At 48.4% G+C, this 16,209-nt stretch overlaps 7 protein-coding genes across 7 annotated transcripts; 3 read left to right on the forward strand and 4 right to left on the reverse strand.

Moving 5' to 3' along the window:
• Positions 1-363: 363 nt before the first annotated feature.
• Positions 364-2,040, forward strand: PENARI_c003G01067 (aromatic amino acid and leucine permease; the record flags this gene model as incomplete). Its single annotated transcript, XM_022628075.1, has 1 exon — positions 364-2,040. The coding sequence occupies one exon, from the start codon at positions 364-366 to the stop codon at positions 2,038-2,040; it is 1,677 nt and encodes a 558-aa protein (XP_022491417.1).
• A 555-nt stretch (positions 2,041-2,595) lies between these two features.
• PENARI_c003G10682 (putative 2-haloalkanoic acid dehalogenase) lies at positions 2,596-3,318 on the forward strand (the record flags this gene model as incomplete). The annotated part of the gene is made up of 1 exon (XM_022628744.1): positions 2,596-3,318. One exon carries the CDS (start codon positions 2,596-2,598, stop codon positions 3,316-3,318), a length of 723 nt encoding a protein of 240 aa, XP_022491384.1.
• Positions 3,319-3,436: 118 nt separating this feature from the next.
• PENARI_c003G08921 (fungal specific transcription factor domain-containing protein) lies at positions 3,437-6,001 on the reverse strand (the record flags this gene model as incomplete). Its single annotated transcript, XM_022628621.1, has 7 exons — positions 3,437-4,412; positions 4,467-4,637; positions 4,706-5,301; positions 5,362-5,447; positions 5,500-5,741; positions 5,895-5,924; positions 5,973-6,001. The coding sequence occupies 7 exons, from the start codon at positions 5,999-6,001 to the stop codon at positions 3,437-3,439; spliced, it is 2,130 nt and encodes a 709-aa protein (XP_022491823.1).
• Positions 6,002-7,201: 1,200 nt separating this feature from the next.
• On the forward strand, positions 7,202-7,874 carry PENARI_c003G04568 (GNAT family N-acetyltransferase; the record flags this gene model as incomplete). The annotated part of the gene is made up of 2 exons (XM_022628317.1): positions 7,202-7,353; positions 7,415-7,874. 2 exons carry the CDS (start codon positions 7,202-7,204, stop codon positions 7,872-7,874), a joined length of 612 nt encoding a protein of 203 aa, XP_022492075.1.
• Positions 7,875-8,109: 235 nt separating this feature from the next.
• Positions 8,110-10,047, reverse strand: PENARI_c003G05530 (GMC family oxidoreductase; the record flags this gene model as incomplete). Its single annotated transcript, XM_022628382.1, has 1 exon — positions 8,110-10,047. The coding sequence occupies one exon, from the start codon at positions 10,045-10,047 to the stop codon at positions 8,110-8,112; it is 1,938 nt and encodes a 645-aa protein (XP_022492002.1).
• A 1,021-nt stretch (positions 10,048-11,068) lies between these two features.
• On the reverse strand, positions 11,069-11,883 carry PENARI_c003G12444 (uncharacterized protein; the record flags this gene model as incomplete). The annotated part of the gene is made up of 3 exons (XM_022628858.1): positions 11,069-11,142; positions 11,528-11,800; positions 11,847-11,883. The coding sequence occupies 3 exons, from the start codon at positions 11,881-11,883 to the stop codon at positions 11,069-11,071; spliced, it is 384 nt and encodes a 127-aa protein (XP_022491939.1).
• A 2,445-nt stretch (positions 11,884-14,328) lies between these two features.
• PENARI_c003G03631 (uncharacterized protein) lies at positions 14,329-15,918 on the reverse strand (the record flags this gene model as incomplete). The annotated part of the gene is made up of 1 exon (XM_022628249.1): positions 14,329-15,918. One exon carries the CDS (start codon positions 15,916-15,918, stop codon positions 14,329-14,331), a length of 1,590 nt encoding a protein of 529 aa, XP_022491634.1.
• Between the last annotated feature and the right edge of the window lie 291 nt (positions 15,919-16,209).

Raw genomic sequence — 16,209 nt, forward strand, 5'->3', positions numbered from 1 at the left:
CCGGACCTGCAGGTCTGATAAGATAAGACCGGGCCGATATTTCCCGAAAGGGCAACTCACCGGGATCCACTGATGGCCACCTCCGCACTTGAGGACCATTTGCGCCCTCAGCGCTTGGAATCCTTTTTACGTTTTTTAACTCTCTCTTTTGGGGCTAAAACTTCATTATCGATAATGCCGGTATTGATCCGGTTCCATCTACCAACGATATCCTGCCAATTTCAAATAAGCTCTTGATAAGCTTCTAAAGGTTATGGTCCGTGCAGGGTAGAAACGGAAGCATGCCTAAAAGTACAAAAATTGACGTGTGGCTCCTAATTTTCGGTAATTAATCTTTGTCAACTTGATTTCCGTTCATCAAGTATGTCACCTTCTACGATCTATACATTTGGGAACGATAATGGCATTGATGCCTTAACGCCCTCCGAAAAGAATATCTCCAAGCACGAGACCGAAATGGGAAAAACACACGATGTGGAGAACGCTGCTGGCCAGTTGGACGAGATCAATGAGTTCAAGCAGGGTCTGCACCAGCGCCATATTCAGATGATTGCCCTCGCTGGCACAGTCGGCACCGGTCTCTTTCTCAGTTCAGGACGAGCAATTGTCTATGCTGGCCCGCTGGGTGCATTTCTTGCATACACCGTCATTGGCCTCACTGTCTCGAGTGTCGTATGGGGTGTTGGAGAAATGGGTGCCTTGGCCCCTCTCAATGGTGGTGTGATTCGATATGCGGAAATCTTCTGTGATCCTGCTCTAGCGTTCGCCAATGGATGGAACCAAGTATATTCCTACATTGTCTCGATTCCCTCCGAAATTGTTGCTGCCGCCGTTATTATCGAATTTTGGACAACTATCAACAACGCCATTTGGATCACCATCTTTGGTTTGTTGATGCTGAGTACCGCTTTGATATTCGTCCGAGTATATGGAGAACTGGAGTTCGGTTTTTCCATTTTGAAAATCATGCTCATAATTGGAATCAACATCATGGCTCTGGTGATTACATGTGGTGGAGCCCCAAACCACAAATCCATTGGCTTCGCCTACTGGAAAGCACCTTATGGACCTATGGTTCAGTACTTAGGGCTTCCTGGTGCGCTGGGTAGATTCCTAGGATTCTGGAAAACATTTGACAACGCTTTATACGCCTATTCCGGAATCGAAAATATCACTGTCGCAGCTGCCGAAACCCGTTGCCCTCGCCAGTCTATTCCCATGGCTGCCAGACGCATCTTTATCCGGATTTTGCTCTTCTACGTGATCACCATCTTCATGGTCGGCCTGGTCGTCGCATCGACTAATAAAGATCTGCTCGGCTCAACAGGCACCGCTGCCCAGTCACCATTTGTGATTGCCGCTCGCGATGCCGGTATCAAGGTTGTGCCCTCCATTATCAACGCCGTCGTCCTCACCTCAGCATGGTCCTCGGGCAACTCCAACATGCTTGGTGGATCTCGTATTCTCTACGGAATGGCATCTCAAGGTCATGCACCCGCCGTTTTCAAGCGTATCAATCGCTTCGGCATCCCTTACGTCGCTGTCTCTCTTTACGGCGTATTCATGGCCCTGGGATATATGACTCTGTCCAGCTCAGCAAGCAATGTCTTTACATGGCTGCAAGACCTCGTCTCGATTTCCACCTTGGTCAACTGGATCTGCATTTGTGTTGTCTACCTGCGATTCCTCTACGGATGCAAGAAGCAGGGAATCGACCGCCACACGGAGCTTCCGTGGGCTGCACCATTCCAGCCCTACACCACTTGGGTTTCTTTGGTTGTGTTCATTCTTCTTTTCTTTACAGGAGGATTTACTACCTTTATGAACGGGCGTTGGAGCACTGAGACGTTCATCTCCTCATACTTCAACCTTCCCTTCATCGTGATAGTATACTTTTCCTACAAGTTCTGGATGAAGACCAAGATCATTCCGCTGGCGGAAATCCCCATTCGCCCTTTCATCGAAAGCTATCAGAATAACCCTGAGCCGGAGCCCAAGCCCAAGCGGGGTCTCAACAAGCTTAATATCTTGTGGTCTTGAATTGTTGTACTGTTAGTGTTCTGTAGTGAATCGATATTCTTTTCCATCCTTTCTAAATCTGCATTCTACATCGTAACCTTACTATTTCGTTTCCTATTTCCTCCTATAGAGGACAAATGAATCTGAATGACCAGAAGCCTTGTCTTGTCTATCTCTGTAGTCGCTACATAGTAAAAGGAAGTGACATGGAAATGGAGCGTCAAGATAGGATATCGGCAAGTGTGTCACGGCAAGACATGGTTACATATCAAGATACACCTCAGAGTGATACACCTTAGTGATACAACTTAGAGCGGTCCAATGAGGGCGTACCGGGCCGGGCCTACCCGATCAGGAATAGTACGCTAGGCAAGTGAGCCATGGAACGCAAGCCGGTGCGGGGAGACTGCGATAAGAAGATATCAATTGATCAATTGACACATTTGACGAGTTTATAACCGGAAGTCAATTGACTCGCTATCTTTCCCAGGTCTATTATCGATCTGATATCCAGCCCTTTCTTACTGTTGCCCACAAGATCGCAACACCTCCTCCCTGCGAATACCACCTCCCACCATGACGAACCAAAAACACGTTGTTTTCGATGTCGTCGGCACTTGTGTCTCCTTCGACGCGTTCTACAACTGTATCAACCGCGTCATCGGCGAAAAACTCCTCGCAAAAAACATCACCGCCCGCTCCTTCGGCTTTGCCTGGATGACAGCCGCCGAGCTCGAATTCACCTTCCTCTCAATCTCAGAGCGCTACCGGCCCTACAAAGAAGTTATCACAGCCCTCTTCTACCGATCTCTATACATGTGCGGAGTCGAGTCCCCAAGGACCTTTGCGACAGACGCAGAGCGCGACCAGTGTGTGCAGGGATATTCAGAGCTGGAACTCCGATCCGGAACAAGAGATTGTTTCGCCAAATTGAGAGACGCCGGTTTCACCGTTTGGTGTCTGACGACCGGCGATACGAAGCGTGTTCGCGGGTATTTCGAGCGTGCTGGTGTTGATATGCCGCTTGAGAACTTTATTAGCTGTGATACGCAAGGACTAGCGAAACCAGCTTTGGCGGCGTATCGGCCTGCTCTGGCGAAGTTTGCGGATGATGATGTGAAGTGGTTTGCCGCTGCGCATATGTGGGATGTGTCGGCTGCGGTTAAGGTTGGGTTCCGGGGTGCGTATTGTACGATATATGAACAGGAGTCTTGTGAGGAGATTTTTGATACTAAGATGGAGGTTATGGCGGATACGTTACCCGATATGGCTGAGAGGATTGTGGCTGCTTCGGTTTGATTGTATTTGTTTTCAATATATTGTACATGGTAGACTCGAACGGGGATATATGGTTGCAAAATCGACAGAAATATCAAGCATAACTCATGAGGGCATAGTCTCTTTCACCTCCTGTTTCTCACCCTGCTCCATAGTGTGGGTTTGTTAGAAAATGCTCTAACACTTGCGCCTCGGTGTAGGTCGGCCATCCAACCGACGGTGATAGATTCTCGGTGCCGAATATAGACATTTGAATCATAGGATCAAAGGCATTGAACAGGTCATTGTCAGGTTCAGGCATGCAGTCCTGGTGGTTACTAAAGCCAGTAATATCACCAATTTGTAAAGCCGCCGTTGAAACGTGACTAGGAGAAGGGTCTGGTGCTGACCCAGAGTAACCCGGTTTTCCTTTCTCTGCCAAATGTGCTCCCCAGTTCTTGAAAGCCTCGTAATCAGACATTGTATTCTGCTGGCTTTCGCCCTGACGCGCATTTTGCGCTCCAGTATGCAGCCGAGCAAGAGCACGTTCCAGCGACTCGATCAACGACACCTCCGACCGAGCAGATTCGCCAGCAGCAGACATTTCCCGGATCATATCCAAGCCTTCATATAACGACTTGCGGAATTGTTCGGAGAAATTCTGGATCGAGTAGGCGATTAACACGAGCAGTGAGGCCCGGCACGAACTGTACTCGATATACGAGGCTCGTGCAAGGCCTAGCCCGCTATCTCGCAATATTTGACAGATATCCAGTGCTTCGGTGGCTGCTTGGATACAGTCATGGATCAGGTCATTTCGACCTGTTATGGATTTCTGGGATCCACCATCGGTTGACCGGGGCTGATTCTCGATTGCGTCGGAATGGGCTGGTGAGCTTGTGTTGGAGTGTGGGTTTTCTTGTTTGAGGAGGAATGGTCTGCCGACGAACATTCGCACCAGACAGTATTCTAGTTTTAGGTGCATCGCGGAGCGAATATGTTCGGGTTGCTGGGCTCGTACGGTCACGACATCATTTGGGAGAGAGTCCCACCAATTCATCAGAGCGCTTTTTGTTGTTAGCAAGCGGGAGACAATCTTGGATATCTCTTGTTTTTGGCAATTTCGCAGGAGGTTGCTAATATTTGTTAGCCCCGAGGTGCCAACAAGGAGGGGACGATCAATATCTCACATCTCATGGAAGGTGTCTTCAAGGAAATGAACTAGCTGAATTGAGATCTCTGCTCGAGTGATGCTTTCTGGGTAGTCTTGTGGCTGGAAAATTGCTTGATAGAGAGGAATATTTGCATCCACATCCGACCGAAGTACCGAAAGAGGTCGACCGTGAAAGATAGATATCTTCCTGAATTGACATTAGCAAAAACTGTGCATATCTTGCATGTAGACAAACTGTACCTCTCCAATACATACGCCGTCCACCAAACCCGATTGCGAGTTTCAACCATGGAGCGGGTAAATGCATCGTTTTTGCATTTCCGATGCATACCATTCTGCATTCCAAGGCGCATGGCAAGGTTGATATATATGAATCCTAATCCAGACGCATCAACAGGCAGCGCATAATAGCCAAAAAGTAAGCAAGCCTGTACACTTTCGAGTGAGGCGATCTCAATGATCTCAGGTAGTAGGCGGATAGCGTGTTGATAGAACGTAGCGCCAACATCATCCTCTGAAAATGTTGATCCCGACGCGCTCGTCGAAGCTTGCCCAAGGGATTCAAGATGGGCGTATTGTGTTCCAATAGCAAAGACCGACAAAACAATGGCAACGGTGACTTCTGCTCCTTTGTGGGAAAAGCAGTCGGGGTTATTGTATAATAGGTCGACTTTTGAAAGGACCCATGATTCCTGCACTAAAAAGTAATGGGTCTCTGAGTACTTGAAGAATAGTTTCACCAAAAAATTTGCAATGTATGGAGGAGGGAAAGATGCGATTGCCGCCGATAGGTGATTATTTGAGGGGCGTAAGTGATGGGCGCGTGGAAAGTTCGAGGCATGATCAGGATCCTGCAAGTGCTTTCTGTATCAGCCAACGAGATACAGTGACGTTTAGAATAAAATCCATACTCGGGTATCCGGCTCCTTTATTTGGCTTTGTATGTGACTTTTAATGCGCATGGAGAAATTCCAATATGAGAATTCCCCGGAAAAGTCTGAAGTCAGTTAGCTTGCATCCACCATAAAAATCGAGATTGGTTGACGAACGGGTTGTGGTATCACCAACTGGTTCCATTGTGCACGCCTCATCGTCTATACCCAATCCCTCAACATCTTTAGGGTCGGAGGAAATTGCGCCTTTAGCATGGTAATCGGCGTCAAGCGCTTCTGCCAATTTTCCCAGACTCTTCGTATCGAAAGAGATCCCTTCTATCGTACGCTTTAGAATACGCTCCATATACCTGGAGCGCTCGATCAATTCTGAAAATTCAGATCTCCCAGCTCTGTCTCTAATCATTGTTAGATAGGCCCGGTGGTAGAAGGTGATGGCATCTTACCTCGGAATGTAAGGACGGAACTCGCGATTCCTCGGCACTAGGCCTTTAAATGTACATACTCTCTGAAAATGAGAGCACCTCCTGCAAGGAGCTCCACCTTCACACTTCTCCTTCAGCCTTCGGCACTCGTCGCATCTGAGTTATGTTAGACGACCTTGTCATTGTGGAAGTATCATCACGTACGCTCGGGCCGCGCGTTTGCGGTGTTCCATGGTCACTTCTCAGTACTGTGTCTCGTATGAAAGAAGCAAAAATGATACGAAAAGAGAGTGGAATCATGACGGATACATAAACTGTGGGGTCAACCCCGTGACGCGGAGAAGATAAGGCACCAACCAATCAACGCCGCCGAATGTATGTCAACCAGTGGATAGGCAAATGTCTTGATAACGAGGGAATACTTCTATGTTGATGATTCCGTGAGAATTATTTTCGTTATGAAGACTTGACAAGAATGGGGATGGTCAATGGGGGAGCAAAAGAGCATACGACGCCAAAAGCGACGGTACATATCGGGACACTCCGACAGCCGAGTGGCTCGCATTGCTGACAAGTTTAGCAGAATTACATTAAGTATATATCTACTACCTAGCATCAAAGGGCGGCATGAAAGTCTCTTACGCAAGATAGCAACCTACCACGAACAGAACCTTGAATTCAGCAGATAGCAAAATGATTGGAGAAACCCAGCCACCATAGAGTAACACGGAAGAAATTATATTGTCTTGACTGCGAAATTCAATTCTAAGTAGCCGATTGTACTTCTCTATCGTGACCAATGCCATGCCCTAGGCCACACAAGCCAGGATCATGGCACGGCGGATTGTCTAGTCAATAGCCTGGATTGGAATATTCAAAGTTTGAGAAGCTGGAATGTCCATAATTGGCTGCCACTAAGTTAATAGAAGAGTGCGGTCGATCTAAGCTTAACTTGTCTTACTTTGAGATCCCGGCTTATTGGCATGTTGATTTGCTCTAACTACCTTCCAAGTGTAACTATACAAGTAAGTGCGCAAAACCCAGTGAGTCATCCTGCGGATTATCCTAAATCCCCAAGTCCTATGTCTATATAGGTATAGACGGACGGGTTGAAATGCGTGATTCGGGGAATGTCTTCATTGCGCTCAAGGGGCTTTATTTTCTGCTTTTCTCCGAAATCACTCACCTGTATCAACCAGCCAATTCGATCATTCTGTCTACCTTCCCAATATCTATTATATTCAAAACAAAGTCGAACAACGATGATTCAATCGGGGTCCGAGACTTGCCTAGCCATACGGGGATTTATGACCAATTAGAAGTTCCCGCTTCACCTTCGTATCCGCTTCCTTGACTACATCTTCATCTTCACGTGTCTTTCTCTTTCTCTTTTCTTTTCCCTTCAATTTATTCAAGCAAAATACATACCAAACATGGACACTCTGCCTGAGCAACCGGTTTATGTGATTGTTCCGTCACCGGGACCTTCATTTGAAAGCGACCGACTCCGCCTCCGTCCAGTCACCGACTCTGATGCCCCCGCATTGTTCGCAGTTCGTTCCCGATGGGAAGTTGCGCAGATGAAGTATGTTTTAATTTTTTTTTAGATCTCAATTCAACCAGAATTTTCAGGCTAACTGAAGTAGCCATCCTAAAATACCTTTAAAATCCATTGAAGAAACTCGTCAATGGATGTTGACGAAAGTATTCACCCAGGGCCCAGCCGATGTCATTGGCCGCTCATTTCATTATGCCATCTTGGATAAGTCTATTCCAGAGTCACAGGAGCGGCTAATTGGTTCTGTGAGTATCAGTGCCGTAGACCCTTTTCCTGAGATCGGGTATGCGTTGCTCCCCGAGTCTTGGGGCAAGGGCTATATGACGGAAGCACTAAACATGTTGTTGAAAATGTGGTGGGAGCTTCCAAGAAGGAGCATTGAAGGGGGTCCACAACCAGGGGAGCAGGAGAAGGTCTTCGCTCTTTGTGAGACACAGAATGTTGGAAGCTCCGGGGTACTGAGAAAGTGTGGGTTCAAGTTTGTCAGTGAATATCGACATGAGCAGGATAAGCTTGATGTCTGGAGCCTGGAAAAGCCTCGAATATGAAATGAGAAATTGCTAATTCAATTTGGTGTAATATGGAACTCACAACTCCACCAAGTCAGAAGAACACTCTCAACTTGGTACAATGATGTTAACATGGATACTTGCTCAGATAATTACCAGATGCTTCTGGTTGGCGGAAGTAGATTATATTCTATGTACAAATGATAGACCCAAACGTATCCTTCCCTCACGTCTTATCTATCATCCTCAATCCCGAGCGCAATACCAGATATACTCATGCGCTTGCCTTAACTGCGTCTAGAATCACATCGGCCGCCTTCTCAGCCACCATGTAAGTCGAGACGGCGGTGAAAGTTCCTGGGATACGAGGGTACACTGAGGCATCGACGACACGAAGTCCTGTGACACCCCGCACCTGGAAATTCGAATCAAGCACAGCCATAGGATCACTATCTGTTCCGATAGGACACGTGCATGACGCGTGATGACCCCACGCGGTGTTCTTGATATAATCATGGATCTCTTCCTCGGTCTGGACATCGTCACCAGGAAGTACTTCAGACACTTCAACCAGCTGACGGTCAAAGGCACCACGGGCAACGCCAATAGCCTCAGTAATTGCCTGTAAGTCTTTCTCATAATCTCCACTGCCGGTATCGAAAGAGTTGAAAACAATCTCGGGCATGTCAAGTGGATCAGCCGAGCGAAGAGTCACAGATCCGGCTTGGTTGCGTGGGTGTGCCTTAAGAACCGCCCAGGAGAACCAATCATGGCGCTCAGTAATGTTGATACTGTATCCTGGGAAATAGCCACGGAAGTTGATTGGTCCGCCAAACACAAAGACGTCGTAGCTGTCATCTGCAGTGACGGAACTCTTATAAAACATTGCGGCTGCAAATCCGTCAGACGAATAGACCCCACGACCACCCAATCCATTCTTTTCCCAGCGCTCCAGGCAAGGATCACTACCGTGATCAAAGGTGCATCCGTCAAGTGCTGTCCAGTTATTGGGAATGTGACCCTGCACAGCGGTCTCATAGTGGTCCTGGAGATTGGTGCCGACACCAGGAAGGTCGGAGATCACTTTGATTCCAAATTTGCGCAGCTCGTCTGCCGGTCCCACCCCGCTCAGCTTGAGAATTTGAGGTGAGTTATAGGTACCTCCAGCGACGATGACTTCGCGCGAGGCTTTAACAGAGCCGGCGGTGCCGCTCCCGGCGTTGTTAGAGCGTGGGCTGGCGCGGTAAAGGTATTGGCCGTCGAGAAATTCCACGCCCGAAGCCCGCGGCGGACTAACAGACTCGTCAAAAGTTACCTTGGTAACATAGCAATTGGTCCGAACATCGAGAGGGTATCTCTTAGACCCGTCCTTGTTAGTGGCATCGCGCACAGCAGTGATAAACTCGCGAGGACCATTGCGACTATTGCCGTCCGAGGAAATCGGAATCTGGTAGTATCCCGGAGTGGTGTCACGGAGCTTAGAGTCCTGGTTTGCATCGCCAACAAGCAGTGTGCCTAGGTTGAAAACAGTGTTGGTCACATTGCCCAAAGAGAAAGCTCCACCCAAGAGCAGGCTCAAAAGCTCAGGGTCTCCCAATACGATGCTCAGAGGCGCAGTTTCAGTTCCCAGCCAGCCGTCATAGCCGTGGCCTTTAGCTAGCGGGAGGAGGTAGTTATTGTTCTCCATTCGCTTGAAATACTTGCGCATGTTGTCTGGTGACCATGAACTATCTCCGGTGAGTGTGGCGAGGTATTCGAAGTCGGACTCGTGTGGATAGACGGCGACCATAGCATTGTGGGCAGTGCAGCCACCAAGAGTCCCGGTACGGGGGTATAATGTGCCTTTCATGGTTGAACCCTCTGGCGGGTTTAGTCCGGTATACTCGCCGCCATCCGGAGTCTCGTATGTGGTCTTGTAGTCCAGGGCCTGTCGGTCGTTGTCTGCATAGTGACGGACAAAGAAGTTCCATGCCATAGCTTCATCTTCGGATGCCTTGGCAGAGAAGGCCGGCACAGTGTAGTTGACGTTGTGACCCTGGTCATCGCCGGCTTCAATCAGCAATGTCTTGTGGCCGGCAAGTGCAAGTCGAGCAGCCAGCGGGCCTCCTCCGGCCCCTGAACCCACGACGACATATTCGTAGCCTGTTAGCTCAACAGCCTTGACGAGGCCTACAGAGGCTGCGGCCAGCCCAAGGAGTCGGCTAATATACATGGCTTATAAAATTCCGGAGCAAAAAGTTGGAAGACCGAAGATCTCATCTAACCATTTCTCCACCTCGAGCTTGTCTATATAACTCATTGGTAGCATTCAGCCAACCCCACTGCACGTTGTATGCAAGAACCGAGGTGTTCAAATTCTGACATTTCGAGCACGACGATCGCACTTTTTTGGGCATGAGTAAATCAATAGTTCTATAGTTGCGAGGATCTCAATAGGGATCGACCTGGAATTGCCAGAAGAAGAAGATTTTCGAAGACTATTCGCGGGGTCACTGCATGCATACGAGACCAAGTGGATCTTGGCGATGAAATCTGATCCAGAAGGTCGCGAGCAATCATCAACATTGGTTATTTGTATGGAAAAGACGTAATTACTTGAATGAGTGAATAAAATCTCCAGTTTTTTTTTATTGTTGAAACAATCCATATTGTAATATTCAACGGCTCTGGCTAGGTTTAGGACTCGTTTCACCCCTGTTCTTTGTTGTGGATTGAAGCCCCACTAAAGGGGCTTCGGCTCGAAAAGATATTGGGCGAGAGGACGGGTGTACATGTATACTGTAATCCTGCTCTGCCTTTTATCACGGGGCATTATGTTTGTAATGCCCTGTGCTCTTGTTGAATCACAACTCGCCTGTCGTGGGCTTGGCATAATGCCAGCCGGGATTTGCTTCGATCGGTCGTCGCACTTCCACCGAGGAAAACTCCAATTGAATGTCATTGTGACTAGAGAGCATTCGCGCTCAATGTGATGGATGAAGCAGATGGCAGCTCACATTGCACCCAACCAATCAAACGACGATTGGATAAGCGCACAACGTTCGTTCTTCAAAATTTTAGATAGCACGAAAGATCTCCACGAAAACCGAGATAACGCCTTGAAATGGTATTCTTGTGACTCCGAAAAGATAGGATTATAAAATATCCCTGCGCCTCAGATATGCACCATCTGTCAGTTGCAAGTGATCACGGTCCGATGTCCGTCTGGTTCATGCCTCCTGGTCTGATTGGTGTCAAAACCTTTCCGGAAGCCAGAGGTCCGCACCATCCGTAGTTATCGCAACGACATTGTTCATAATTAGGACATCTGGATGTTGTTAGTACTCCGGCACCAAAAGCATTGTTTCCCGGAAGATGAACCACTCACTCAATTGCTTCCATACCAAACACCACATGCCATAGGCTTTCAAAAACCCAACCAACGGCATAACTATCTATTAGCCGTGCACTTGCCCCATCCACCCAATCCATCATGTGAACATAATCGCTCTTTGGTCGTCGCCGAATTTGGGTTCGACTTACCGCGAACTGGGCACAACAGGGTGCCCCGATCGAATCCGGAACTACCACGTTCATTCCAAAGAGCTCCCGATATATTCGTGCAAAGTGTGCGCGGGCATCGCCGGCTTTAATGTCGGATTTCGTGGGGTTGTTTGGCGAAACATGACTTGGACAGCCCGGAGAATGCATACAGCGCAGGTTCAGGTATCCCTTTGCTTCCACGGCTTCGGGGCGCAGGTTTTGCAGTATTGTACTTGTCTTGGGCCCAAACAAGTCGTTGTGTCGTTGCTTTTCGTCCGCGTGAATGAAGATCGAGTATGGGGGTAGGTCGTCATAGTAGTCAATAACGTAGGAGAGGTACGCGGAGACTTCGCGACCGCGACGAGAATGTGCAAGATGTAGATCCAGTTCGGGCCGTTTGTCAGTGGAGTAAATAAAAGCAGTGGTGTCATTACTGAGAACGGCTTTCTTGTTAGCACGCCTGAGGAACAAGCCATAGCTGTCACGTACTGTTGCTTGAGGTATTTCCAAAGCCACCGCACGTCATCTGAGCGTATTTTTGGTATAACGACGCCTACATTCGTGGAATGAGCGTTATAGTTCTTGGTCCTCTGAACCAGCTCAAATTGCGCTTTTTTACGTGCTACCCTGTTGGCTAATGATTCCATCCTGATTAGCGTCCAATAACAATGGAATAAAAAACATCTTTCACTCCAAAATGGCGGCCGCGGGGGACAAACCAGTTGGATAATTGCGAACTCCCGTTATCAAAAGGAATGCGATCACAATGATCAAGCATCCCGATGTAAAAGGCCGGTGCCTGATCCGTGAGATTAAGGATCTCCCGATATGCCTCCGATGACTATGGCTGTGAGATCTGTGTCTGTTTCGATCGAGGATTCCACTCTTCATGATGGGATTTTCCTGCGCGGCAGGGCATGATGGAGAGAAAGAGAAAGAAATATTTCTTTTCTGACTAGCGCTTAGATCCCTCAATAATTAGCCTGGAGGCAGACGCAGGCTACCTGCGCAGGCTAGCTCAAGTCATCGTCCAATGGGAGGCATGGAAACCCCTAAACCTCGCCCCAGGCTTCGATCCGGATTAACGTTACAATTCTGGATAGACATGTTTTGGGGGCCTAACTCTTCAGCATGCTCTTCTTGCCCTGTTGCATTTGATAGATGACTCAGTCAAGAATAAAATTTCATGCACACAAGAGACCCGACCGTACGTGATGTCTAGATGAACCTGAAAAGTACAGTAGACAACGTTACATGGGAAATTGATTGCTACAGAACCTCAGGGAAATGAGGCTGCGTGTCTCACACTAGGCCAGATTTCATTGGTGTGGAAATTGCGCCAAGAATAAATCCCCTTGGCTTGTTATTTTGGAATGAAATCCATAGAACCAATCACTTGGCAAATTGACGTTTTCATTTCCATTTGCAGCTCTGGAAATCCTCCACAATACGGAGTACTTACGGATTAATCAAGTTCACCACACCGCGTGCCGCATGTCAATACCAAGCCGACATCAAAAACGGAGCTTCAAATGCCAATTATGACATCTCTTCAAATTCACTGAGCCAAGGTTCCGCGGAGTGGAGCTTCGGGAGTCGGAAGCGGTACCAAGATGCAAGCTATTGTCGCCGTGTTAAGTCATACTGTAGGGCACGGCGTCAACATTGCGCGCATTAGCCGGTAGCGGACGCGAATGTCTTGCACCTGGATAATCCTTGATACTGCGCTACAGTATTTCTTTGTGCTAAAGCCACCGGAACAGCCCGCGCGCCATGCGGGTGAACAGCCCTCTATGTGCATTGATCTCGGTCTGTGGAGGGCATCGCATTTCGTAAAGGAGCCTCTCTTATAATAATAGAATGAAGAAAGAAAAAGCGATATTTTCCAGGGTCTTGGATTGCCTCCTCTCCCTTTTGCAGTTGGTTCAGGCTCTTTGGTACACTTTTTGTGAATCAGCCTCAATTTGCTACAGTATCATGATGGCATGGCTAATGACAGATAGGTACCAAAATATATGGCGACAGTGTTTATTGAGGCAGTTATGAGACATGGCTCTTTTGGATGAAGCGGTGTTTTTATAATGTCACAGCCACCCTCAGGCCACAACAATGTAGCCTGGCAAAGGGCGGTACAATTTTCACCAAGCGTTATGGGAAGTCACTGTTTGGTCGGAACCATAAATTCAAGTATTAAAGAGAAAACCCGGTTATCGCCATTTCTTGTCGGCAATGATGCATGATTCGTCATTCTCAGGTAAGGCACGACAGTTCCTGACCTTTCGTGAAGCTCGGTCGCCTCCATAGGTGACTGTTCAAATAAGGTTATATCCTTCCTCTGGCTAACATTAGGATCTGCCGTGGGCAGATCGGGCGGGGCTGCGGTGATTGCTAGCCAATATGCACTTCTTTCATGATATCCGATCTTCGAAATGTCTGAACATCCGGGTATTACCGCCATCAAGTCTTGGATCTTCACGCAGCCAGTTTCAATGTTGGCCCATGGTGTGAGCAGTCCACCAGGTGGATTAGCTTTAGGGCCGCCTACTGTACGTAATTGACGATATCCCCCATCAAGGGGAGCGTGCTGCGCAGGGCCGGTCGCTACATTCTCAGAGCAGAAGTGTACGCAACTAGAGTGCTCGAGCGATTGATTGATAGGCCCCTGAGATGTTTTCGATAGGACCCTATAGGGCAGGGCACTGCTCTTTTAAGGGACAGCGAAGCAGTGTTTCAGTTGAGTAGCGATGAATAACACCGGGTCGTTCATTTTGTCGGGCCGTCTGGTCCAGCTAGTAAATGATTCTATAGCCATTAAACACAGTATCCAAAAAAAAGGGATCATTAAAATATATTCATTCACTAGGGTGATTGTTGTAAACTAAAGGAGCTGCATATGGCTTTCGTATATACGTTGCGTAAACAGAAATATTATAAACCGCCCAAAGAGAAAATCAAAACGTAAGAACGTATATCATGAATCAAAGATCGGGCCATAAGCCGGGATCCCTTGAGATTCGAAATCGTAAACAATTTTTTGGGTCATCGAAGGGTTGCTAATCACGAACACTGCCTCCGCGTTAAACTCCCTGTATTGCTGGCGCACCATAGGGATCATGTCAATGCGGCCCATCAGAGATGTATCCCAGATGATTGGATCAGGGCCCATCTTATGAACGAGATCAATAACATCTTGGCCGTATGTCTTTTCCGGGGTACGTGTCTGCCAGATAACCTTGATGGCAGGTCGGTTTTCATCGCCAAGGAATCCTAGGCAGGGTCCAATGCCGGAACCTGTGGTCACAATGATAATGCGGTTGAAGAGACGTAGACCGTAGCCAACGCCGCGCATCAGTGAACCCCGTTTCCAGAGCTCCTTTGGTGGGTTCTCGATAGTATCGGCGGTCCAATCTCCTGCCTTTGATACCACAATTGAGAAGCTTCTCCTGTGGCCCTTTTTGAATTGGGCAGATTGTCGACCAGGGGCGGGCCCGTGCTCTGGAGCGGGCTCCGGTGTAGGCTCTTCAACAGGCTCTGGGATGGGATCTGGGAAGCCGGCGAAGCTGTGCCAGTCGCGGAGAGGGTTCTTCGTGACTTGAATACCCTTCGCGAAGCTGATTGGCGTGTGGTTGAAGGACAATCGCACGGCGTGTGAAGAGAGAGGCTCGGGTTCCACTGGTACCTTTCGCAGTAGGAGCCATGGGTGGACTACGGCCACAATGGCCGCAATCAAAAGCCAGAATGCGGGCAGAGTAACGAGGAAGTAGCCCATGGTCTGCTTCTGTGCTGTACTGACTTCATGGGCAAACAGCATGAGAAGGGCAACAAAGAGGGCTAGAATAAGCCATGAGGTGAAGCGGTGGGTGAGCTCGAAGTAATCGTGCATCTTTCTGCGGAACGAGGGATATGCCACGACTACCATCACGAACAACAGGAAAAGAATGATGTAGGCGATAGCAATCGGCGCAGCCGTGAAAGTGACACTCGACAATGCGCTAATGGGAGATGATGTCCAATATAGTTTTGAAACCATAGCAACAAATCCAATGTACCAGATTAATGATGCAACACCACAGCCACTATGGACACCGCCGTAATGGGCCGCTTTAGCTGCCATGCGGCGCAAGCAAAGTGGTGCTGACCTAGGTAGCGAACAGACAACCCTATAGATGCCGTTGATAACCATTGGGTGTCGGGCGAGACCACACGCCACCAAGTTCACAGCAGTGGCATCCACCAGTGCCACGAGCTGTCGATTGGAGACCATCACATAGACGAAGCATGCTAAATTTGCGCACATGACAAAAGTGAAGAGCCGTCGATAGACAGTAAAGACAGCATATCTGAAGTGCGCAAAATGCTTCCGTCGAGGTTCGGTGGCCTTCTGAGCCTCCAAATCACTTAGGTCGACAGAGGTGTGGCCACTTCGGAGTTCCTTAGAAGAGTAGTCGTCCACAAGCTTTCCGTGGTCCGAGAAAATGGTCCCTACGGAATTGGAGTTGTTGTGGACTACCCTTGCTGGGTGTTTCGGCATGGCCACACCGTTCTTCTCTGGGTCTGCCATGGCTGAAGGCAATGAGCAGGGACGAAGAGGAACGAAGGTGTGCGGAATTGAATGCGGAAAGGGAGTAAATTTTTTGTGGGAGATCAAGAAAGGTCATGCGCCAGCGCCATAGCCAGATCAGAATTTCGGAAAGTTCCTCGCAAGAACCCATAGTTCCCGGTTTGCATGGCAAAGAGGGTCCCATATCCCGTAGCTAAGATGGCTCCACGGTGTGGATATGCATTGCCCTAGAAACATAGTGTCCAGAAGACACGGCCCTGGCACCAATGACTTTACCTGCAGTAGTTACTT

This window comes from Penicillium arizonense (assembly GCF_001773325.1).
Source record: "Penicillium arizonense strain CBS 141311 chromosome Unknown PENARI_contig003, whole genome shotgun sequence".
Classification (NCBI taxonomy): domain Eukaryota; kingdom Fungi; phylum Ascomycota; class Eurotiomycetes; order Eurotiales; family Aspergillaceae; genus Penicillium; species Penicillium arizonense.